The sequence below is a fragment of the Salmo trutta genome, chromosome 10 (assembly GCF_901001165.1).
Source record: "Salmo trutta chromosome 10, fSalTru1.1, whole genome shotgun sequence".
Taxonomy (NCBI): Eukaryota; Metazoa; Chordata; class Actinopteri; order Salmoniformes; family Salmonidae; genus Salmo; species Salmo trutta.
In genome coordinates, this window is record NC_042966.1 from 27512872 (window position 1) to 27539599 (window position 26728).

General features: G+C 43.0%; 1 protein-coding gene across 3 annotated transcripts in view; it reads right to left on the bottom strand.

The window, feature by feature from the left end:
• desi2 (desumoylating isopeptidase 2) overlaps positions 1 to 26728 on the bottom strand; it is a 58022-nt gene that overhangs the window by 28272 nt on the left and 3022 nt on the right. The window contains exon 1 of one of the 3 annotated variants that reach the window (XM_029765192.1): positions 13915 to 14440. The exons of 1 other annotated variant lie outside the window; for it this stretch is intronic. In XM_029765192.1, coding sequence (XP_029621052.1) covers positions 13915 to 13962 — 48 coding nt within the window. In that variant the 5' untranslated portion in view covers positions 13963 to 14440. Of the gene's footprint in view, positions 1 to 13914; positions 14441 to 26728 lie in introns of those variants that run through there. One more of the 3 variants, XM_029765194.1, reaches the window with a different exon arrangement.

Consider the following 26728-nt stretch of genomic DNA (forward strand, 5'->3'; position numbering starts at 1 on the left):
ACAGTTCTTCCAATATCTTCAATATACACCGAGGAATTAGATAAGGGATGCGCGCAGTTGTGTCCCGGATGAGTCTTCACCTGTGAGAAAGACCCGATCATCACATGATGGAGAGCCATGTGAGTGAGGCGCTTCGGAGCACACATCACTCAGGAAGAAGGTAATGATAATTATTATATTCAGCCCAAGGGCACAACGGCCACTGGGCGCAAAAGGCATGGATATTTTTTAGGGGGCATTACGGTCACACAAAGGGGTTGCCGCCGGGAAATTCGAGGCATTATCAAGTGCTTGTCAAATTGTGAATGAGAGACTGATTTAGTGTCTACAGCCTGCGCAAAAAAACAAAGAGCTAATACCATTCATGCAACTTTATTCAAATCATCATTAGAGTCGAATCATGCAGCCTTACAATGTATTAAAAATCAAAACATAAAGCCTGTTTGTAGAATAAAAGTTACATTAATTCATTTAGAGTTATTCATGTTTCTTTGTTAACCAGCTCAACACAGAACAGCTGCATGTGCACTCAAATGGTTTGGGAAAAAATATCCTTTCTATTTTATTCAGGTTTGTTCAATTGTATTCCTCATACTATAAAATAATGTAAAATATCGCCATGGAATTCAAAGCAAATCTCATCTGCTAAATGAACTAATGTAGCCCCAAGAGCGACGTATGTTTGTTGAATGCTGAAAGCTGAACAAAAGCTGAACGAGAGACCTCGGCTTATTGTTTTTGTAAAGCTGACAGTGTTCCCTTGTAAATCTTTATATTTTGTTTATTTAACTAGGCAAGTCAGTTAAGAACAAATTCTTAGTTACAATGAAGGTCTACCCCGGCCATACCTGGACGACGCTAGGCCAATTGTGCGCCGCATATGGGACTCCCAATCACGGCCGAATGTGATGTAACCTGGACTCAAACAAGGTTCTGCAGTGACGCGTCTTGCACTGAGATGCAGTGCCTAACACCACTGGGCCACCTGGGAGCCCTGTGTATATATATATATATATATATCTTGTTTTTATAGATACTTTCATTTTAATTTGGGATCCTGCGGCTTTGTTTGGCTTAGTTGCTGTGAGCGCTGCCGTCTGCCCCGGGATCCTGACAGATTGCTCATATGGGGACAGACACAGAAGCCCAGCTAGCCTAGCTGGCTCGGCAGTCTCAAATGGAGGTCGCTATATGAACATTTCCAGCGCTGCAGGAGCAGTGTTTACTTTGCTTTGTTCCGGGACAATGTGGACCGCGCTGACTTTCAATGTAGCAACTGCTTGCTTGTGGAGGACTAGAGGGGTGAAGTGGCTACTCTAGGCAAGCAGTTAGCAAACCTACACAAGCTACTGGGGAATCCATGACCGCCTACTTTTTATTTCACCCCAGTAGCCGGACGCCGCTCTTGTGGAAGTGACGCGGCCATGTCAGCTCTCCACAGCGAATTGGCCGGTGCTCAGCAGGGATCCATCCCGAAGGGTTCTCCCCCTTCCCTGGAGAACGGAGCTGTTCTCGACCCCAACCAACCAGCCATGGAGATACGTCACTCACCGTGGAAGTCGAAGAAAGCGTCCTCTGGCAACTGGGGTCGCCTTGGAGATGTTAAGCCCAGACCTGACACAGACCAGAAACGGGTTTGCCGCCCTGGATCCAGAGGTTCCGGCGCCTTCTTCGTTAGGGGCTTCCCATTCGAGATCAGATACGCGGGTACCTCCGGATTCGTCTTCAGTTCCGTCTCCCTCTCCGATGGCTTCTACCTCAGATTCAGATCCTCAGAGCTCCCATCCTCATCAGACCGTGAGGCTGCCTGAGAGACCGGCCCATTCAACATCACCAACTATCATTGTCGGCAGCTCTATGGTGAGGAGCATCTCGGTTCCCAATGCAAAAACCCCATGCTACCCAGGAGCACGAGTACAGGACATCACAAGGCTGATTTTGACTGTTATACGACAGATGCCGGGAGCTGACGTAGTCCATATGGGGTCAAAGGACATCAGGAGGGCTAGCTCGAAACATCCAAAAACGGATTTTAAAGAACTGATTTTAGCATTAAAAGACTCCAAAAAAACAGCCAATCATTTCAGGTCTAGTACCATCGTTGGGTGTTAAAGATTCAGCAGGCTACTGGGATTACACATCTGCCTAAAAGGTTACTGTAGCTCTGCTGGAATCACTTTTATAGGTAACTTTGACAACTTCTGAAAACAGAAAATACTCTACAGGAATGACGGAGTCCATCCAAATCATTGAGGCTCCTGCACTCTGTGCACTCATTTCAAGGCTGCGTTGAAACAATGACTTATCAATGACCCAAGACCAGCTCAGTTAATCCCTACCATTGTGACAATGAGTCATCAAAATGCTGCATTAAATGTACATTATCATAAGGGCGTTGGCAGACAATGTAAGGAACTTAATTTGTCCCTCGAACTGCCCTGAATACCTCTGTTGATCCTACAGCTATTGTATGCAGTAATCATGTGCCTATTAGTTATACTGTTAGCATTGAGGTGGTGTGCCCTAGTAGGAAGAGCACTGTGTGCAGCTCACCCTGCACTAACAGCTCCAATATAAATAACATGAGCAAGTCTACTTCTGATAAGCTTCCCAGTAAAGCATTAAAAACAATCAAGCAACCCAGAAGTGCTAAAAATAGCTGGTATTAACATATGCAGCCTGAGAAACAAGGTCCATGAAGTCAATAACTTGCTTCTAACAGATGACATTCATATTCTGATCTCTAAAACTCACTTAGATAATACCTTTGATGATACGGTGGTAGCAATACATGGTTATAACATCTACGGAAAAGAAAGAAATGCCAACGGGGACAGTGTTGCCGTCTATATTCAGAACCACATTCCTGTAAAGCTTAGAGACGATCTCATGTTAAATACTGTTGACGTAATATGACTACAGGTTCATCTGCCTCACCACCTTAAGCCCATTCTTGTGGGAAGCTGCTATGGACCAAGTGCTAACAGTCAGTTTCTGGATAATGCGTGTGAAATACTTGATAATGTATGTGATATCAACAGAGAAGTATATGCAGGATGTTTTTGTGCTGGTCAAGGGCAGTCAAGTCTGGAGTGAACCTAGGGCTATCTCTGTTCTTAGTTTAAAAAAAAAAATAAAAAAATGGGGCATGCTTATTTAAGATGGTAAGAAAAGCCCTTTTAAAGAATAACCAGGCATCCTCTACTGACGGGATGAGGTCAATATCCTTCCAGGATACCCGGGCCAGGTTGATTAGAAAGCCCTGCTAGCAAAAGTGTTTTAGGGAGCATTTGACAGTGATGAGGGGTGGTCGCTTGACCGCGGACCCATAACGGACCCAGGCAATGAGGCAGTGATCGCTGAGGTCCTGGTTGAAAACAGCAGAGGTATATTTAAAGGGCAAGTTGATCAGGATGATATCTATGAGGGTGCCCATGTTTACAGATTTGAGGTTGTACCTGGTAGGTTCTTTGATAATTTGTGTGAGATTGAGGGCGTCTAGCTTAGATTGTAGGACGGCCAGGGTGTTAAGCATATCCCAATTTAGGTCACCTAGCAGTACGAACTCTGACGATAGATGGGGGGGCGGCAATCAATTCACATACGGTGTCCAGGGCACAGCTGGGAGCTGAGGGGGGTCTATAACAAGCGGCAACAGTGAGGGACTTATTTCTGGAGAGATGGATCTTTAAAAGTAGAAGCTTGAACTGTTTGGGCATAGACCTGGATAGTAAGCCTGCAGAGTTCTGTCAATCTCTACAGTAGATTGCAATTCTGCCCACTTTAGCAGTTCTGTCTTGTAGTGTGGTCAGGTGCCACAGAGGGGCTAAGAAAAATTGCAATTGGCTCAGAACAGGGCAGCACGACTGGCCTTTAAAAGTACAGGGAGCGCTAACGACATGTATGACAATCTCTCAAGGCTCAAAGTGGAAGAGAGATTGACTTCATCACTACTTGTTTTTGTAAGAGGTGTTAACAAGCTGAAAGTACCGAGCTGTCGGACACCCATGCATACCCGACAAAACATGCCACCAGAGGTCTCTTCACAGTCCCCAAACCCAGAACAGACTATGGGAGGCGCACAGTACTACACAGATCCATGACAACATGGAACTCTATTCCACATCAGGTAACTGATACAAGCAGTAGAATCAAATTATTTGATACACCTTATGGAACAACAGGGACTGTGAAGAGACACACAAAGGTACAGACACATGCATACATCGTGATATTGTTGTATGGTGGTATTAAATATTTTGTATTGTAGATATGTAGTGGTGTAATAACGTTATACTTGGTACCATTTTATATTTTGTTTTATAAGTAATGTAAGTGCTTTAACATGAAGAGTAGCTGCTGCCTTGGCAGCTGATGGGGATCCCAAATAAATACAAAGAAAGCCATATCAGGACCTAATATATAAACACAACTCAGAATATCCTACTCTGTTCTTCTGAAATAGACTACATTTTCTTCATATCATGTTTCCTTAGATCTGTCTAAAATAAATAATGGATTTATTGTGAAGGTGTAGGCTATATTACATTGATGAAGACCTTTGGAAAAAGTCTAAATCCGTGGCTTGTAGGCTGTGTGTGGAAGCTAGGAGATGCTAAATGTGTTTGTTAATTAACGGTCAATTACAGGTTAATTAATTGACAAAAACCGTCTGGCTTAATTTTGTGACCCACACAGCCCTACCTGTAGTAAATTCAATTGATTGGACATGATTTGGAAAGGCAGGCACACACACACACACACACACACACACACACACACACACACACACACACACACACACACACACACACACACACACACACACACACACACACACGTCTACATTAGGTCCCACAGTTGACAGTGCATGTCAGAGCAAAAACCAAGCCATGAGGTTGAAGGAATTGTCCGTAGAGCTCCTAGACAGGATTGTGTCGAGGCACAGATCTAGGGAAGGGTACCAGAACATTTCTGTAGCATTGAAGGTCGACAAGAAAACAGTGGCCTCCATAAAAATGTCTTCCATTTAAGAATGAACCACCAAGACTCCTACAGCTGGCCGCCCGGCCAAACTGAGCAATCTGGGGAGAAGGGAGTTGTCCAAGAACCCGATGGTCATTGACAGAGCTCCTCTGTGGAGATGGGAGAATCTTCCAGAAGGACAACCATGTCTGCAGCACTCCACGAACCAGGCCTTCATGGTAGAGGGGCCAGACGGAAGACACTCCTCAGTAAACTGCACATGACAACCCGCTTGGCGTTTGCTAAAAGGCACCTAAGGGACTCTCAGTCCATGAGAAACAAGCTTCTCTAGTCCAATGAAACCAAGATTTAATTATTTGGCCCGAATGCCAAGAGTCACGCCTGCAGGAAACCTGGCACCATCCCTATGGTGAAGCATATTTTTCAGCGGCAGAGACTGAGAGAGTAGTCAGGATTAAGGGAAAGATGAACAGAGCAAAGTACAGAGAGCTCCTTGATGAAAATCTGCTCCAATGCGCTCAGGACCTCAGACTGGGGCGAAGGTTCACCTTCCAACAGGACAATGACCCTAAGTACACAGACAAGACAATGCAGGAGTGTCTTCGGGACAAGTCTCTGAATGTCCTTGAGTGGCCTAGCCAGTGCTCGGACTTGAACCCGATCGAACATCTCTGGAGAGACCTGAAAATACCTGTGCAGCGACGCTCCCCAGCCAACCTGACAGAGCTTGAGAGGATCTGCAGAGAAGAATGGGAGAAACTCCCCAAATACAGGTGTGCCAAGCTTGTAGCGCCATACCCAAGAAGAGATATCTAAGGCATGTAAAACAATAACTAACCGAAACAGCAGTAGACAAGGCATATTGACAGAGAGAGGCAAAAAGCAATCACAGGTATTGGTCGAGAGAGCTAAGACAACAACGGGTAAATGGCGATGAATGGGCAGAGGGGGTCAGTTAGGTACACACAGGGCCTGAGTTGGAGGCTGGGGCCGACAGAAACAAAAAGAGGTACAGTAAATCCGTAAACAAAAAGAGGTACAGTAACTCAATTGAGTCTGGGCAACCTGATTTTGACTCAATTTGTGTTCTTTCAGGGAAGGCCAATAGCTGTTAGAGTCAATTTGGGTTGTGGGTAGAGGTGGAGAACTAAATTGATCTTTCAGTCATCTCATTTCTGCTATGAGACTTCTGAGAAATGCAAAGGGCAACATTAGAGTCTCTCCTTCCCTGTAATTCAGTGGGAAAGGCTGATGACCACGGCAGCTTTCCAATCTTTAGGGATATCGGAAGATACGAAAGAGGTTGAACAGACTGGTAATAGGGGTTGCAACAATGACGGCGGGACAAAGGATAGTTTTAGAAAGAGAGGGTCCAGGTTGTCTAGCCCAGCTGATTTGTATGGGTCCAGGTTTTGCAGCTTTTTCAGAACATCTGCTATCTGGATTTGGGTGAAGGAGAAGCTGGGGAGGCTTGGGCAAGTAGCTGCTGGGGGTGCGGAGCTGTTGGCCGGGGTTGGGGTAGCCGGGAGGAAAGCATGGCCAGCCGTAGAGAAACGCATCCCCCTTTAGCAGTTCTATCTTGATGGAAAATGTTGTCGTTGGCGATGGAAATCTCTGAATTTTTGGTGGCCTTCCTAAGCAAGGATTCAGACACGGAAAGGACATCAGGGTTGGTGGAGTGTGCTAAAGCAGTGAGTAAAACAAACTTAGGGAGGAGGTTTCTGATGTTAACATGCATGAAACCAAGGCTTTTTCGGTTACAGAAGTCAACAAATGAGAGTGCCTGGGGACACGCAGGGCCATCACCAGAGGAACAGAGGAGGAGTAGGATGAGGGTACGGCTAAAGGCTATCAAAACTAGTCATCTAGTGCGTTGGGGACAGAGAATAAAAGGAGCAGATTTCTGGGCGTGGTAGAATAAATTCAGGGCATAATGTACAGACAGGGGAGCGGGTACAGTGGAGGTAAACCCAGGCATTGAGTGATGATAAGAGAGGTTGCATCTCTGGACGCGCTAGTTATGCTGGGTGAGGTCACCGCATGTGTGGGAGGTGGGACAAAGGAGGTATCTGAGGCATGTTGAGTGGGACTAGGGGCTCCGCAGTAAACTAAAACAATGATACCTATCCTAAAAAAAGTATACAAGGCATATTGACATTTGAGAGAGACATAAAGCAATCACAGGTGATTGGAAGAGCTACCTAAGACAACAACGGGTAAGACAACAACAGCTAATGAGCTAAGACAACAACAGGTAAAATGGCAATGAATGGGCAGAGAGGGTCGGTTAACTACACACAGGGCCTGAGTTCGAGGCTGGGGCTGACAGATAAACAAAAAAAATAAAGTAAATAAAATAAAATGGAGTAACATGATTAATTAACAGTCCAACAGGCATCAGCTATGTAGCCAAGTGATCATAGGGTCCAGTGAACAGCAAAAGATCAAACAGGGAAGTCGGGGTAGTCCTTACTACGCTAGCATGCGGGAGACACGGCATTTAAAGTTAGCAGGCCGGGACTAGTAAAAGCGTCTGCTCCGACGTCCGGCAAAGGCCGGTTGAGGGCACAGCGGCTGGAGTTATGTCGGCAGACCAGTCGTGGTGGTACGGCGGGGCGCCACGTCGACAAAGGGTCCAGGCCGGTTGGCGAAAGAGGTATTGTAGTTGTAGTAATTTCATTTGCTAGCCGGGAGATTCGCCTGGCTAACTGGTGCTAGCTTTGGGACAGGGGCATTAGGTGCTATAGCCACTCGGTAGCAGCTAGCTAGCAGCGATGATTTGATGCAAAGGTACCTATTTCGCAACTAAACCTCCTTCAGTCACGCTGCCAAACATACCCTCGTAAAACTGACTATCCTACCGATCCTTGACTTCGGCGATGTCTTTAATAAAATAGCCTCCAACACTCTACTCAGCAAATTGGATGTAGTCTATCACAGTGCCATCCGGTTTGTCACTAAAGCCCCATATACTACCCACCACTGCGACCTGTATGCTCACGTTGGCTGGCCCTCGCTACATATTCGTCGCCAAACCCACTGGCTAAAGGTTTCTGCTAGGTATAGGTATTGCAAGGTATATGCCTTATCTCAGCTCACTGGTCAGCATAGCAACACCCACCTGTAGCTCGCACTCCAGCAGGTATATTTATCTGGTCATCCCCGAAGCCAACACCTCCTTTGGCCACCTTTCCTTCCAGTTCTCTGCTGCCAATGACTGGAACGAATTGCAAAAGTCACTGAAGCTGGAGACTTACATCTCCCTCACTAACTATAAGCATCAGATGTCAGAGCAGGTTACCGATCACTGCACTTGTACACAGCCCATCTGTAAATAGCCCCCCCAACTACCTCATCTCCATAGTTATTTTTTTGCTCTTTTGCACCCTAGTATCTCTACTTGCTCATCATCATCTGCACATCTATCACCCCAGTGTTAATGCTAAATTGTAATTATTTCACCACTATGGCCTATTTATTGCCTTTCTACATTTGCACACACTGTATATAGATTTTTCTATTGTGTTATTGACTGCACGTTTGTTAATCCCATGTGTAACTCTGTTGTTGTTTTTGTCACACTGCTTTGATTTATCTTGGCCAGGTCGCAGAATACATGGTTAAATAAAGGTTAAATATTTTATTTTTTACTTTCAAGCCCTTTACCAACAATGCAGTTAATAGCAAAAAAATAAATCATAATAATTAAAGAGCAGCAATAAAATAACAGTAGCGAGGCTATATACAGGGGGTACCGGTATAGAGTCAATGTGCGGGGGCACAGTCACCTCTTTACAGGAATACTTTGGGGGGGGAAAAAAACAGATGGCTATAATTGCATCACTCAGACTTCCAAGTTCAGACCATAGCATTGCAAATAGACTAAAATAGCACACACGCTTTCATATGCAGCAACACCTAGAATGGAAAAACGCAGAACAGAAGCAGTTGCTACAGCTGTACACACTACACTAACACCTTCTCCTCCTCAGCTTTGAATCCCTCTGACCCCAATTACTTTAAAGCTTATTAAAGGCATCCTTCAAAGTGCAGAGAGAGCTGGGCCTCCCTGTGATTATGAGCAGGCCTGTCTGGCACTGTTCTAATGTGATTCTAAGTGGAGCTGGAGAGCTCTGTCTATCCAGGGGAAAGGTCCTCAGACTCCCAACGCTGAATAAACTAGTCTGGCTGAAGCCGCTATCATTAAGCAGGCAGGGAGATTTCCTAGCAAAAACAAATCGCAAGCCTATTTGACTTTTTGTATTCAATACATGATGGCTGGCTAATGGGAAAAAAGATCCCAAGTCAACCCATATCAGCCTCAGGATAGTAGCCAGACAACCTCTGTGAGTATCCGGCAGTACATGTGATTTGAACACGTTTCCAGAATTCTTTGAGACACTGCAATGCAAAGAATGGGCAGTGTGAATGCTCTCTCCTCGGCTAGCCCTAATCCTAATACCAGCTCATCTTGACAAGGCAAATGGTATCACCACGAACAGGTGGTGCACAGTATAATTTCCTAATTAACCAAGGTTGCAAAAACACTCAGCTCGCCAAGGGAAATCCAGTTATGCAGGAGATATGATATGCACTGGAGTTTCATCACTCTTTATTTGATCAAACACTGTACACTAATTGGGAGAGTCAATGAATGAATCATCGAGCGAGCCTATCTTAAAAAAGCATCAGTGTCTTAACCATCAGTCTGAGTCACAAGAACCTCTCAGTATTGTGTTGTTCATGAAATGATCTGTGTGAAAACTGTAGGAGGGGAGGGAAGAAAAACACCAGACTAAAGCTGCGAGAGAGCTACTTAATGCTCAGTAGCAATGCAATTTCTCTTGATTATGAAAATGTGTCATCCATAGTCCATGGCTAATGTAAAGTACGCTTACAATGCATGCATGAATTAAAAAGCATGAATGAGACAAAGGAAAGACTGATTTCCCTCAATGAAGGCTCATTTCTACAGCAGCCATTGAAGGAATAACAGAGTCTGATTCCATTAGGACTAGGATGTAGGAGCTCATCCCCCTCAGGACACATGAAAAGCCCTTTTTTCCCCCTGTGCTGCTGCTTTCCTCCTGATGGGAGCCTGCAGGAGCAATGAGACTCCTGTCAGATAGATCTAAAGCAGAGAAAAGAGAGCGCAACAACCCCAATCTGCAAATAGCAACAGCTGACATGCTGCTCCTAGTAAAACCAGCCCTGGGCTTTCCCCAGATCTGATTGAGATATACCTCCCTGGCTTGGTTTCTCTGTGAAAGGGAAAGGCAATATGGATAGAGTGGGGTGAGATGAATCACAAGGGAGGAGAGGCATCAGGCATCCAGACACTGGCTTGATGTGAGAATGTATGTTGAGGTCTCTCCTGTTCATTTCCTAAATGTACATGTACCCCCATTGTTATTTGATTGAAGGACAGAGGGGTTTGTTGCTTTGAGAGTGCACTTATTTCCCATAGCATGTTGGGTTAAGGTGGCTATAAATCTCCCGTGGGCAGATTCTGCATGTAGAGCGAAGAATCTGCCGGAACTGAATGGGTCACTGTTTATATGGACGTATCAGTATTGGGCGAAGGCCGAGTTCCCTTTTGCGATGGTGGAGACTTCCCAAACGCCGGAACCTTCAATTTCTAACACGTATAGACCCAGAAGTAAATCATGCAGCTGAACAAATTAAGCAAGATTTTACTTCTGTGATTAGGGTGGCTATCATCTGCTGGAGATGGCTTTATTACAGCCTACTTTAAGAGAACTCTTGGTTTCAACACTGAATCACGTCTCGGATTCTCCTGAACTTTATGTTGGCTCGTTAGCTTAAACATTTCTGTCACAGCTCCTAAATAACATTGCCTTTTCTCTTCTCCTTCCAGATCACAAAATAAACCAACAGGCTATATGGCAATAGCCTATATAAAATCAGGCCTAAATTAGTTCATGATAATCACAACCTACCTCACCTCCCCCACTGACAAAAAAAATAAAATCCATCCAAATTACTTTTGTGATTTTCTCGACTTACCCCTATTCTATTTCTGCCTCATAGCGAAAGGAGCCTCACGATGGTGGAACATTTTGAATCCGGTGAGTTCCAAGAATCTCATAATGAGGTAGGCTACTACTGAGTACTAACAAGGCTGGCGCAACTGGACACATGCTTTTACTGAGCAAGTGAAATCAATACCATTAGATGTCTGCAGGCTACCTACCCCCACTAAGGTTACCACATTTGCTGTGTCCAAGGTTCAGTCAGGCCAATGTCAATGAGCTAATAAAGGGTGTGGAATGTGGATACAGCAGGATGGGTATGCAAATAGTGAATGAAAAAGGAGGCCCAATAAACTGAAAACCAATCAGAAGTAAGGACAGTAGAATTGTGGTCCAACATAATGATCCTCCCCTCAGCTGGATAGGCGACTGTGTGTGTGTGTGTGTGTGTGTGTGTGTGTGTGTGTGTGTGTGTGTGTGTGTGTGTGTGTGTGTGTGTGTGTGTGTGTGTGTGTGTGTGTGTGTGTGTGTGTGTGATACATGGCTGGACAGCAGGATACACACACACACGAGGAGGAGGTATGACAATGTCCAGTCATGTGAAAGAAGAGATGCTGTCACTGTCCAGAGATGGCTAATGGCCAACCATGCAGGAGAGAGAAGACCTCTTACCATGCCTTCTGTGGCTAGCATGACAGATTTGTAGGCATCACCCCTGGCAGTGCTGACAATGTGCACTCACAAAGACAGGCATTCCATCAGCAGCCTCTATGAGCAAGATTCACTAAAATAGAGCTAATAAAAACTTATGGAGCCTGTACCTTGTGGCAAACACAACCAAAGCCAAATATGAAAAGGCTCAGTCTTTTTTACATGTCCAATTTGAAGAGAAACTATTTGGTGTTCTAATCAATCCGTAACACAGAAATTCAGCTTTACAGCATGATTGAAATTTAGAGGCAAAGTTCCCATGTTAGGGGAGACTGTATTCACAGTAAATGCTGCAGATGTCAGCTAAATCGGAAATTACATTTAAATTCAGTGATAAAGATTGAATAGGGCCCTTTAGGCTATGTTTCAATGTGGTGAACCTAATCTTTAAACTATAGCCATAAAGCCCATAACTGTTAGTGCAAGTGAGTGATTAAGGCTATCATATAAAATCGAATCAACAAAAAAAGATCCTCTAAATAGATCAGAGGACATTTAATGCAAATACTGTACAACTATAAAACTGTAGGATAAGCTGAACCAGCCTATGCATACAAGACTAACTTGGCCGCTTAGACAGTCCTGTACCAAACTCATTCAGTGTCAGTTTACATCTCATCACCAACAGGACAAGTGGTGTCAAGCAGCAGCCATCTAAAACACTGCAATCAGTCAGTCTATTTTAAAAGCATGGTAAATCCATTCACTCGAGTCAATGTGCAGACATCAAGACTGAGTGACAAGGTTAACAAGAAATGTCACACAGCAACATAATTCCACCATTGAAACAAGACAAAAACACCAGCAAACATAAATTATTAAAGTTCCAAAACACCCATTAATAGCCTACATTTTTTCCACTTGGTTGTCATCCTCAGCTATGATACTCAAGCCAGAATGCAATTAACCAATCTAACAAGCACCATGCTTGGATAAGCTTGACAGGCAAACTGAGTGTCCAGTACTTTGGGTCTGCTGAAAGGTTAAACAGGACTGGAGAAGTCTGAAATACAACCTTTCCTGCAAACCAAAGCTATGGAACCTAGAACACGAGAGCTATTGAGTTAGAGTGGGAGGAAAGAGGAAGTGACACTCCAAAAGCATCGGTCATTGACCGATTGTGACAAGGAGCATTTTTTATTTATTCATTACTTTATTGATCTGAGGACCTTTGCACTCTTCCTTAAAACAGGAGATACTATCATAACCAAGTCCTGATTCAATTGCTTTAGGATGAACATTGTGAGGTGTAAAGATCATTCACATCAACCTTCTGACAGACCGTTTAAGAGAATTACTGGGCAAATATTTTAATAATAATAATAATAATTTGGTATCCTTTAGACACAGTATTGAACTGTATTTACATATTCCTGTCATGAAATCAAACAGACAACTACAGCAATTAGAATGTTGTGGCTTAATACATTTAAACACCGGACCACATTGGGGTAGACCGAAAAGTCTAATACTTTTTTGTTGCTACACTGTGGGTAATGTTTTACCCATGGTCTGCTTAACAGGGCTCAGGCTAATCAGGGTCAGTCAGCAGTAGATTTGGAGAAAAACACTCATCTCGCACAGCTCCTAATACGGAAATTCAACTTAAATTGTTCATTCACAGGATAACAAGCCAACTTCATGATACATTATTCAATGTCTGTCATTTGTATACATGTGTTTTCAATCAGACAGGTAATTATTTATATAAAGTAGTAAAGTACACAAATAATTTTTTTAACATTTTGGTCACTCTTAGTAACGTTAGTAAACTAATTTGGAAGATGTGAGTCCAAAATCTGGTTTCCCACCGACGGGCAGATTTTGATTTAGACAAATTTACAAAACAGATGACCCGGGGACAAACATCCTGATCCTGGCTGGCTGCCTAACTAAACCGTTAGTTTGGGGGTTAACATTTCCTGATCCTGGCTGGCTGCCTGCCTAACTAAACCGTTAGTTTGGGGGTTAACATTTCCATAGCCATACAGCAGCCATAGTTCGGGGATCTTCCAATGCTCCATACATCCTCAGTTTCAGACACGAATCTTGTTAGCTAGCTGGAGAGCTAGCTCGCTTTATAGCTAACTAACGCGTTAGCTCGCCAATTAAATAACGCTACCGAGTTAGTAATAGCTGCGAGTTAGTGTATTATGGTAAGTGTGTTCTTAAATGTACCGTATGCGATTAATGAAAATTATACATTTACCTACACACAACTTACCATATCATAGACGTTCAAAATTATCGGCTCGTTTGCCATCACTGGCATCAGGAATTTCTTCGGATCCTGGTGCACTTTCGCCAGTTTGCTTCGATCCACACACCCTCTTCTAGTTAACTAGTTATCTTTTTTTCTCTAGTTAGCTTGCTAACTACTTGACTTAGTTAATCGTACTAACAGGCAAATTAAACATTCAGTTCACCAGAGTCCCGCATCCGAAAGCTTTGTCCAATTTTATCCATAAGCAAACAGCTGTGCACGGCAGTCGGCTAGCTGGCAGGCTAGCTACTGGAGACAGTTCGCGATGAAAGGGAGTCGTTGGCGAAAGTGAATATTTTCTGCGTGAAATTGCCATTCAAACACGAAAATGACATTTCTTCTAATAAACCCAAATCATGTATACTACTTTCCAAGTATACTTTTTCCCCCAGAAAAAAATATCGACTATATTCTCAGATAACGGGTGGCCACTGTTGTGCTGTTTCGAACGATACATCGACAGTCGTTTAGTCAACCTGGAAATCGCTGATGAGATTGACAGGATCAGCTATCGATTACTCAACCTAACATTTATAAATACAACATTTTATGAAGCCTCAGAGAAATGTAATCAAATAGCTATTGCTTTAAAATCCAGCCAATCTAGCAAAATCGTCATGAAAATTGAAGGTTAGACAAAACTACCCAGCCTTGGTTGATATTCTCCTTGGTTTATTATCAATTATTTTAAAGAGTACTCCTATACCAATAAATAAAGATACAAAAGGTTCAACATTACTTCTAGGATTGGTTCTTAAACATCAGTCTTTAGGTGTCTTTTGGCAAACTCCAAGCAAGCTGGCATGTGCCTTTTACTGAGGAGTGGCTTCCTTCTGGCCACTCTACCATAAAGGCCTGATTGGTGGAGTGCTGCAGAGATGGTTATCCTTCTGGAAGGTTCTCCCATCTCTACAGAGGAACTCTAGAGCTCAGTCAGAGTAACCATCAGGTTCTTGGTCACCTCCCTGACCAAGGCCCTTCTCCCCCATTGCTCAATTTGTCCGGGCAGCCAACTCTAGGAAAAGTCTTGGTGTTTCCAAACTTCTTCCATTTAAGAATGATGGAGGCCACTGTGTTCGTTTATTTTTGTTTACCTTTATTTAACTTTGCAAGTCAGTTAAGAACAAATTCTTATTTACAATGATGGCCTACCAAAAGGCCTTCTTGGGGACCTTCAATGCTGCCGAAATGTTTTGGGACCCTTCCCCAGATCTGTGCCTCGACACAATCATGTCTCTGAGCTCTACGGACAATTCCTTCAACCACATGGCTTGGTTTTTGCTCTGACATGCACTGTCAACTGTGGGACCTTGTATAGACAAGTGTGTGCCTTTCCAAATCATGTCCAATAAATGTACTTTACCACTACTGGACTCCAATCAAGTTGTAGAAACATCTCAGGATGATCAATGGAAACAGGATGCACCTGAGCTCAATTTCGAGTCTTTATAGCGAGGGGTCTGAATACTTATGTAAATAAGGTATTACTGTTTTTTTATTTTTATAAATGTGCAAAAATTTCTAAAACCCTGTTTTCTCTTGTTGTTATGGGGTAATGTGTAGATTTCTGAGGATTTTTATTTATTTAATTCATTTTAGAAAAGGGCTGTAACGTAACAAAATGTGGAAAAAGGGGTTTGAATACTTTCCAAAGGCACTGTATCATTAGAAACAGTAATGCCTTCTGGTTGCCAGCTGATTCCTGAAAATAGTCACATAGACAGTAACTATAGAATAGCATACAGAGTGAGAATAAGGTAAACGCCATACATGCATGTATATTGAACAAAAATATAAATGCAACATCCAACAATTAACGATTTTACTGAGTTACAGTTCATATAAGGAAATCAGTCCAATTAAATAAATTCATTAGGCCCTAATCTATGGATTTCACATGACTGGACAGGGGCGCTGCCATGGCCCACCCATTTGGGCGCCAGGCCCAGCCAATCAGAATGAGTTTTTCCCCACAAAAGGGCTTTATGACAGACTGAAATATTCCTCAGTTCCCTTTTTTCATTTTTTTTCCTCCCCAATTTTGATCTTGTCTCATCGCTGCAACTCCCCAACGGGGTCGGGAGGCAAAGGTCGATTCATGCGTCCTCCGAAACATGACCCACCAAACCTCACTTCTTAACACCCGCCCGCTTAACCAAGAAGCCAGCCGCACCAATGTGTCAGAGGAAACACCGTTCAACTGACTACCGAGGTCAGCCTACAGGCGCCCGGCCCACCACAAGGAGTCGCAGAGCGCCATGAGCCAAGTAAAGCCCCCCCGGCCAAACCCTCCCCTAACCCAGACGAAGCTGGGCCAATTGTGTGCCACCCTATGGGACTCCCGACCACAGTCGGTTGTGATACAGCCTGGGATCGAACCCAGGTCTGCAGTGACACCTCTAGCACTGCGATGCAATGCCTTAGACCGCTTCGCCACTAGGGATGCCCAATATTCCTCAGTTTCATCAGCTGTCCGGGTGGCTGGTCTCAGACGATCCCATAGGTGAATAAGCCGGATGTGGAGGTTATGGGCTGGCGTGGTTACACATGGTCTGTGGTTGTGAAGCCGGTTGGAAGTACTGCCAAATTATCTAATACAACGTTGGAGGTGGCTTATGGTAGAGAAATGAACATTAAATTATCTGACAACAGTTCTGGTGGACATTCCTGCAGTCAGCATGGCAATTGCACGCTCCCTCAAAACTTGAGACATCTGTGGCATTGTGTTGTGTGACAAAACTGCACATTTGAAGTGTCTTTTTATTGTCCCCAGCACAAGGTGCTCCTGTGTAATGATCATGCTGTTTAATCAGCTTCTTGATATGCCACACCTGTCAGGTGGATGGATTATCTTGGCAAAGGAGAAATACTCAATAACAGGGAAGTAAACAAATTTGTGCACAAAATTTGATAGAAATAAGCTTTTATGCTCATGGAACATTTCTGGGATATTTTACTTCAGCTCATGAAACATGGGACCAACACTTTACATGTTGCGTTTATATTTTTGTCCATTATAGTCAGATGCTGATATTTCTAGAAATGAAAAAGGATGCAAAGATATGTTAAATATGCTTGAACCAGGTTTGACAAAAACGTATAAAAGCAATTGACCTACAAAGTATAAACAATGCTGAAAAGCAATGTCAGGTTTTTATTTATCATAGTCATTTTCTCTGCCCCTTAAAACCTCTACGGGATCGGTGACCGTATACCGGGACGGTTGAGCTAACATGCGCTAATGTGATTAGCATGACGTTGAAAGTAACAACAACATTTCCCAGGACATAGACATGTCTTATATGGGCAGAAAGCTTAAATTCTTGTTAATCTACCTGCACTGTCCAATTTACAGTAGCTATTACAATAAAAAAAATACCATGTTATTATTGTTTGAAGAGAGTGCAAAACAATAAAAAACTTTTAACGCGGCAACTGGTTTGATACATTAACCTCTGAAGGTAAATAATGTACATACATGTAGTAATCTTGTTCTGATTTGTCATCCTGAGGGTTCGAGAGATAAAAATGTAGCATAGCTTTGTTTGATAAAATCGGGAATTCTACAGTTGGAATTGGGTTCTACAGTTTGAACCCCTGCTGTCTATGGCTCCACACCCACCCGGCCATCTAGATGTGTGAAAGTTAGTGTATAAGCTAGCGATCCATTGTGTGACATTCCTGGGAGTGTGTAAACTGTATGTTCTCTATAGCTATGTACTTGAAAATGTATCAATTGACCAATTCAGCACATTTGCAACGCTTCACTGGATCAATCTGAAGCTTTGCACAAACACTGCTGCCATCTAGTGGCCAGAATCTAAATTGCACCTAACCTGCAATATTATATTATAGCCTTTATCTTGCATTTCAAACATGATGGAACAACAACAAAAAATGTAAAAGCATGTTTTTTGTTTGTATTATGTTTTACCAGATCTAATGTGTTATATTCTCCTACATTAATTTCACACCCCTATTGATCACTCGGCTACTCATGCCTCTCCCTAATATCAATATGTCTTGTCCATTACTGTCCTGGTTAGTGATTTTTGTCTTATTTCACTGTGGAGCCTCTAGCCCTGCTCAATATGCCTTAACCTACCATTTAGTTCCACCTCCCACATATGCAGTGACATCACCTGGTTTAAACGTCTCTAGAGACAATATCTCTCTCATTACTCAATGCCTAGGTTTACCTCCAATGTACTAACATCCTACCATACCTCTGTCTGTACATTATGCCTTGAATCTATTCTCTCACGCCCAGAAACCTGCTCCTTTTAATCTTTGCTCTGAATGCACTAAACGACCAGTTTAGCCTGATAGCCTTTAGCCATACCCTTAGCCTACTCCTCCTCTGTTCCTCTGGTGATGTAGAGGTTAATCCAGGCCCTGCAGTGCCTAGCTCCACTCCTACTCCCCAGGTGCTCTCATTTGTTGACTTCTGTAACCGTAAAAGCCTTGATTTCATGCATGTTAACATTAGAAGCCTCCTCCCTAAGTTTATTTTATTCACTGCTTTAGCACACTCTGCCAATCCGGATGTCCTAGCCGTGTCTGAATCCTGGCTTAGGAAGTCCACCAAAAACCCTGAAATGTCCATCCCTAACTATAACATTTTCCGACAAGATAGAACTGCCAAAGGGGGCGGTGTTGCAATCTACTGCAGAGATAGCCTGCAGAGTTCTGTCTACTATCCAGGTCTGTACCCAAACAATTCGAATTTCTACTCTTAAAAATCCATCTTTCCAGAAACAAGTCTCTTACTGTTGCCGCTTGCTATAGACACCCTCTGCCCCCAGCTGTGCCCTGGACACCATATGTGAATTGAATGCCCCCCATCCATCTTCAGAGCTTGTGCTGCTAGGTGACCTAAACTGTGACGTGCTTAACACCCCGGCCATCCTACAATCTAAGCTTGATGCCCTCAATCTCATACAAATGATCAATGAACCCACCAGGTAAAACCCCAAATCCGTAAACACGGGCACGCTCATAGATATCATCCTAACAAACTTGCCCTCAAAATACACCTCTGCTGTTTTCAACTAAGATCTCAGCGATCACTGCCTCACGGCCTGCATCCGTAATGGGTCAGCGGTCAAACGACCACCCCTCATCGCTGTCAAACGCTCCCTAAAACACTTCAGCGAGCAGGCCTTTCTAATCGACCTGGCCCGGGTATCCTGGAAGGATGTTGACCTCAGAGCTGGAGAGGAGGCCTGGTTATTCTTTAAAGGTGTCATCATCACCATCTTAAATAAGCATGCCCCATTCAATTTTCTTTTAACCAGGAACAGATATAGTCCTTGGTTCTCTCCAGACCTGACTGCCCTTGACCAGCACAAAAACATCCTGTGGCGTTCTGCATTAGCATCGAACAGTCCCCGTGATATGCAACTTTTCAGGGAAGTTAGGAACCAATATACACAGGCAGTTAGGAAAGCTAAGGCTAGCATTTTCAAACAGAAATGTGCATCCTGTAGCAAAAACTCTAAATTGTTCTGGGACACTGTAAAGTCCATGGAGAATAAGAGCACCTCCTCCCAGCTGCCCACTGCACTTATAATTCACTGTATGACAATTCCAGTGGGTCAGAAGTGTACATACACTAAGTTGACTATGCCTTTAAACAGCTTGGAAAATTACAGAAAATTATGTCATGGCTTTAGAAGCTTCTGATAGACTAATTGACATCATTTGAGTCAACTAGAGGTGTACCTGTGGATTTATTTTAAAGCCTACCTTCAAACTCAGCGCCTCTTAGCTTGACATCATGGGAAAATCTAAAGAAATCAGCCAAGACCTCAGAAAAACAATTGTAGAGCTCCACAAGTCTGGTTCATCCTTGGGAGCAATTTCCAAACGCCTGAAGGTACCACGTTCATCTGTACAAACAATAGTACGCAACTATAAACACCATGGGACCACGCAGCCATCATACCGCTCAGGAAGGAGACGCGTTCTGTCTCCTAGAGCTGAATGTACTTTGATGCGAAAAGTGCAAATCAATCCCAGAACAACAGCTAAGGACCTTGTGAAGATGCTAGAGGAAACAGGTACAAAAGTATCTATATCCACAGTAAAACGAGTCGTATATCGACAACCTGAAAAGCCGCTCAGCAAGGAAGAAGCCATTTCTCCAAAACCGCCATAAAAAAGCCAGACTATGATTTGCAACTGCACATGGGGACAAAGATTGTACTTGTACTACAAAGATTGGAGAAATGTCCTCTGGTCTGATGAAACAAAAACATAACTGTTTGGCCATAATGACCATCGTTATGTTTGGAGGAAAAAGGGGGAGGCTTGCAAGCCGAAGAAGACCATCCCAACTGTGAAGCACAGGGGTGGCAGCATGTTGTTGTGGGGGTGCTTTGCTGCAGGAGGGACTGGTGCATTTCACAAAGTAGATGGCATCATGAGGACGGAAAATGATGTGGATATATTAAAGCAACATCTCAAGACATCAGTCAGGAAGTTAGAGCTTGGTCGCAAATGGATCTTCCAAATGGACAATAACCACAAGCATACTTCCAAAGTTGTGGCAAAATGGCTTAAGGACAACAAAGTCAAGGTTTTGGAGTGGCCATCACAAAGCCCTGACCTCAATCCCATAGAACATTTGTGGGCAGAACTGAAAAAGCGTGTGCGAGCAAGGAGGCCTAGAAAGTTACACCAGCTCTGTCAGGAGGAATGGGCCAAAATTCACCCAACTTATTGTGGGTAGCTTTTGGAAGGCTACCCGGAACGTTTGACCCAAGTTAAACAATTTAAAGGCATTGCTACCAAATACTAATTGAGTGTATGTCAACTTCTGACCCACTGGGAATGCAATGAAAGAAATAAAAGCTGAAATAAATCATTCTCTCTACAATTATTCTGATATTTCACATTCTTAAAATAAAGTGGTGATCCTAACTGACCTAAGACAGGGAATTTTTTACTAGGATTAAATGTCAGGAATTGTGAAAAACTGAGTTTAAATGTATTTGGCTAAGGTGTATGATAACTTCCGACTTCAACTGTAGATCTGGACTGCACACACAACATGAAGGTCACAGAAGCGGAGAAGAGAAAAGAGATAAAGCTGGTTCAAGGCAGAATTCCATTTCATTTGAATCTTTGGTAAAGAGCAGGGGATCTTAAACTTTTTCACCTCGAGATCCAAAAGAGAAATGGTTTGTTCTCCCTGGACCCAAATCGTCCTCCAACGGCCAAATTAAGAAGAAATAATGTGATTATGGATGTATTCTCATTACTCGCGCCCAACCTCTCACAAGCCCAGGGCCCAGTTCAAGAAACTCTGTTATAGAGAAATGTATTTTCCCAAGACCTGCTAAAAAGCAGTGACAGTCTATGGGCATGGCTGATGGACATGACTGATGAGTTCCAAATGTGGTTGACAGCTGCCGACTTGTGGCCTCCACCTGTTACTACAAGAAAGGATGAGCATGGACCAATGACTGTACTTTAGGCAGTTAGGCATGAACCTATGGAAGGCTCACAAACAAGTCCACTCAACAATGTCACCTAAATAACATTTCTGAGGTGTATACTACAAAGCAGGTTCAATGACTTGTCAAAATATTCTGAAATAACATTGTATTTAAAAAAAAAAAATAAGCTTGATCTAATTGACTCAACAACCAAAAACACATATCTACGTTTAGCTTTCTGAATGAATCAGAAATCAATAGTTAGTTCTGGCTGTTTATTAAAGTTAGCTAACTAACTCATTGCTTTTGCTTTGTAGTATACCCCTCTGGCAGTGGTGGAAAAAGTACCCAATTGTCATACTTGAGTAAAAGTATAGATACCTTCATGGAAAGGTAATCAAGTAAAAGTAACCCAGTAAAATACTACTTGAGTAAAAGTCTAAAAGTATTTGGTTCTAAATATACTTAAGTACCAAAATGAAAAGTAAAAGTATAAATAATTCCTTCTATTAAGCAAAGCAGGCGGCACCATTTTCTTGTTTTTAAAATGTATGGACAGCAAGGGGCACACTCCAACCCAGACATAACTTACAAAAGATGCATGTGTGTTTATTGAGTTCGCCAAATCAGAGGTAAAAGGGATGACCAGGGATGTTCTCTTGATAAGTGCGTGAATTGGACCTGCTAAGCATTCAAAATGTAACAAGTACTTTTGGGTGTCAGGTAAAATGTATGGAGTAAAAATTATTTTGGAATGTAGTGAAGTCAAAGTAGTCAAAAATATAAATAGTTAAGTACAGATACCCCAAAAACTACTTAAGTAGTACTTTAAAGTATTTTTACTTAAGTACTTTGCACCACTGCCCTCTGGTCAATAGTGTTTCAGGTTCAAATGTGATGGAGTAAGTTATTTGTTCTGCAACCACTGGGGGATCCAGAGAAAACCACAGGACAGTGGTAGGGTTGGGATTAATTCCACAAATTCAATTTTAAATAAATTCCTTGGCTCTGTAAATTCCATTTAATTCAATTCAAATTCCAGGTAAGTCTTTGAATTCAGAGATAGTTAAATTCCTCTCAATTCCAATGTTAGGTAAATTCCAATAATTAAATTCCCAATTCAATGTTATCCCCAACAATTCCACAAATTCCAAATAAATTCCCTCAGGCTTTCAGGCTAATCATGTCACTGTTCAGACGGCTTAGCTATACTGGAAAATACAAATAAAATACAAATGGGATAAGAATAATATAAATGTCTAGAACAATGACAGGATATATTTCTGGCAGTTAGAAATGTAAACAGATCAAGGTAACTATATAAAGAGTAAAGTGGAGCTCTGTACCTCCGGACCCAAACTACCACAGACGATCCTGCAGGTGAAGAAGCCGGACGTGGAGGTCGTGGGCTGGCATGGTTACACGTGGTCTGCGGTTGTCAGGCCAGTTGGACATACTGCCAAATTCTCTAAATCGACATTGGAGGCAGCTTATGGTAGAGAAATGAACATTAAATTATTTGGCAACAGCTCTGGTGGACATTCCTGCAGTCAGCATGACAATTGCACACTCCCTCAGAATGTGAGACACCGGTGGCATTGTGTTGTGTGACAAAACTGCACATTTTAGAGTGGCTTTTTATTGTCCCCAGCACAAGGTGCACCTGTGTAATGATCATGCTGTTCAATCAGCTTCTTGATATGCCACACCTATCAGGTGGATGGATTATCATGGCAAAGGAGAAATGCTCACTAACAGGGATGTAAACAAATTTGTTCCAACATTTGAGAGAAATAAGCTTTTTGTGCTTATGGAAAATTCCTGGGATCTTTTATTTCAGCTCATGACACATGGGACCATCACTTTACATGTTGTGTTTTATTATCTTTGTTCAGTGTAGCATATTTTTGGCTAATATAGCTCATGTTTGCTCATAGATAGGACAATGAGCCAGATATTTCCCTGGCTGTATAAGTGTGAAGCGTTCGGTTGGCGTTTCCAGTCACTACCAAATATGATGATGAGAAGAAGCCCAGTGGCAGGCAGTGGGAGAAGATGGAGCGAGATGGATTATGGCCAACATTATGCACATTTTTCTCAATAGTTTTCTGTTCCCAAAACTTGAATCTGTTTTGAACAGAGTGGACTAAGTTTTTTGTTTGATTTTACCCTTCGCCAAAGAAAAAAATCGCATTGTTTAGAAGTGCAAGTGTGGATTTAGCTATTGCACCTGCGCACCTCACAGAGTAGGCATTCCCCAATGGAAATATGCAAATACTGTACGTACTAGAACACGCCAAAAGGATCTCGCTAGCTAGTACCTGGCTCTGCCCACTCCTTGCATGTTCTGCCCACTATGACTAATTTGTTCCCATTGGAAACGACCGGCTGTCGTCTATCTTGGGTTAGTTATAAAGATATTTGGTTAGCTACCTGGCTAGGGTATTTGCTAATAGTTAGCTAGGGAGCTAGATAAGTTAGCATACATACAACATTTTGTAGTGTAAATAAGTTTCATCCTCCAAAATATTATTGTATCTGTAAAATAAATTCAAAGATGATATTTAAAAAAAGAAATATTTGCCTACTTACCTAAAAGCTTGCTCCTTTTTGTAAGCTTAGCTAGCTAACGTTAGCCTCTTCCGCTCTTAGCTACCTACTGTAGCTAAGTAAGCTTGCTAAGAATGTTAGCCCATGTTAGCTAACTAGATATCTAATTTATTTTGGGTGGAATGGGTAGCTAGCTAGTTAAATTACCTCCATACCCGGACAATTAATGAGGTTTTCAGAAGTACAAGAAGAGTCAGATTTTTTTTTTACCCCCCTAATTGTGTCTAACTTGATACTTAGCCACTTGATAACTAGCTCTGCTGTGGCTCGCTCACAGAGACGGTAAAAATAATTTTGGGCATTGTGGTTGCGTTCCAGACCGCCAACAAAGTATGCAGCTGCGTGATGGAGTTACTGGAAAGTTAACTGTTTTTACATTTCCAGAAACTATTCTGTATTTGTGCAGATCTGAGACCAATCATATGTGTATCGGATACCTACCAAATACAAAAAATATATAGTGATGGGCATTCCGAGTTCATTTGGCTCCCAAACGGCTCTTTGTTCTGTAGTGCTTAAAAATGTCTGAAAAACCATGAAAAATAGCACATTTTAGATGGTTGATGGAATGAATAATTGAGCAATTAATTCAACATTGATTTGCTTTCTGTGTTTAAAGGCCTATACATGGTTTCATCACCTTGTCAATGGTTTCATCTCCTTGTTTCCTTCTCTCTGCACTAAGTGATCAGACAAGACAGGATAGGCAAAAGTCTACCTACTGTAGCTGGGTTTGCTTTACCTGTCCCTTTAGGACTGTGTCAACGGGAGAAAGAAATGAAGTGAAAGGAAATGCCCCCACACCCTCAGATTACTGGGATATGACACCCCACATACACTATATATTCAAAAGTATGTGGACACCCCTTCAAATTTGTGGATTTGGCTATTTCAGCCACACCAGTTCCTGACAGGTGTATAAAACCGAGCACACAGCCATGCAATCTCCATAGACAAATATTGACAGTAGAATGGCCTTACTGAAGAGCTCAGTGACTTACAACGTGGCACCTTCATAGGATGCCACCATTTCAACAAGACAGTTTATCAAATTTCTGCCCTGCTAGAGCTGTCCCGGTTAACTGTAAGTGCTGTTATTGTGAAGTGGAAACGTCTAGGAGTAACCATGGCTCAGCCGCAAAGTGGTAGGCCACACAAGCTCACAGAACTGGACTGCCGAGTGCTGAAGTTCCAAACTACCTCTGGAAGCAACGTCAGTACAATAACTGCTCGTTGGGAGATTCATGAAATGGGTTTCCATGGCTGAGCAACCGTACACAAGCCTAAACTCACCATATGCAATGCCACCCATCGGCTAGAGTGGTGTAAAGCCCCCGTGATATGCAACTTTTTAGGGAAGTTAGGAAAGCTAAGGCTAGCTTTTTCAAACAGAAATTTGCATCCTGTAGTACAAACTCAAAAAAGTTCTGGGACACTGTAAAGTCCATGGAGAATAAGAGCACCTCCTCCCAGCTGCCCACTGCACTGAGGCTAGGAAACACTGTCATTACCGATATATCCACTATAATTGAGAATTTCAATAAGCATTTTTCTACAGCTGGCCATGCTTTCCACCTGGCTACCCCTACCCCGGTCAACAGCCCTGCGCTCCCCACAGCAACTCGCCCAAACCTCCCCCACTTCTCCTTCATCCAAATCCAGATAGCTGATGTTCTGAAAGAGCTGAAAAATCTGGACCCCTACAAATCAGCCGGGCTAGACAATCTGGACCCTCTCTTTCTAAAATGATCTGCCGAAATTGTTGCAACCCGTTACTAGCCTGTTCAACCTCTCTTTCGTATCGTCTGAGATTCCCATAGATTGGAAAGCTGCCGCGTCATCCCCCTCTTCAAAGGGGGAGACACAATAGACCCAACCTGCTACAGACCTATATCTATTCTACCCTGCCTTTCTAAGGTCTTTGAAAGCCAAGTTAACAAACAGATTACCGACCATTTTGAATCTCACCGTACCTTCTCCGCTATGCAATCTGGTTTCAGAGCTGGTCATGGGTGCACCTCAGCCAAGCTCAAGGTCCTAAACAATATCATAACCGCCATCGATAAGAGACATTACTGTGCAGCCGTTACTCATCGACCTGGCTAAGCCTTTCGACTCTGTCAATCACAACATTCTTATTGGCAGACTCAACAGCCTTGGTTTCTGAAATGATTGCCTCGCTTGGTTCACCAACTACTTCTCCGATAGAGTTCAGTATGTCAAATCGGAGGGCCTGTGGTCCGGACCTCTGGCAGTCTCTACGGGGGTCCCACAGGGTTCAATTCTCGGGCCGACTCTCTTCTCTGTATACATCAATGATGTTGCTCTCACTGCTGGTGATTCTTTGATCCACCTCTATGCAGACGACACCATTCTGTATACCTCTGGCCCATTGTTGGACACTGTGTTAACTAACCTCCAGATGAGCTTCAATGCCATACAACTCTCCTTCCGTGGCCTCCAACTGCTCTTAAACGCAAGTAAAACTAAATGCATGCTCTTCAACCGATCGCTGCCCGCACCTGCCCGCCCGTCCAGCATCACTACTCTGGACGGTTCTGACTTATATGTGGACAACTACAAATACCTAGGTGTCTGGTTAGACTGTAAACTCTCCTTCCAGACTCACATTAAACATCTCCAATCCAAAATTAAATCTAGAATCGGCTTCCTATTTCGCAACAAAGCATCCTTCACTCATGCTGCCAAACATACCCTGGTAA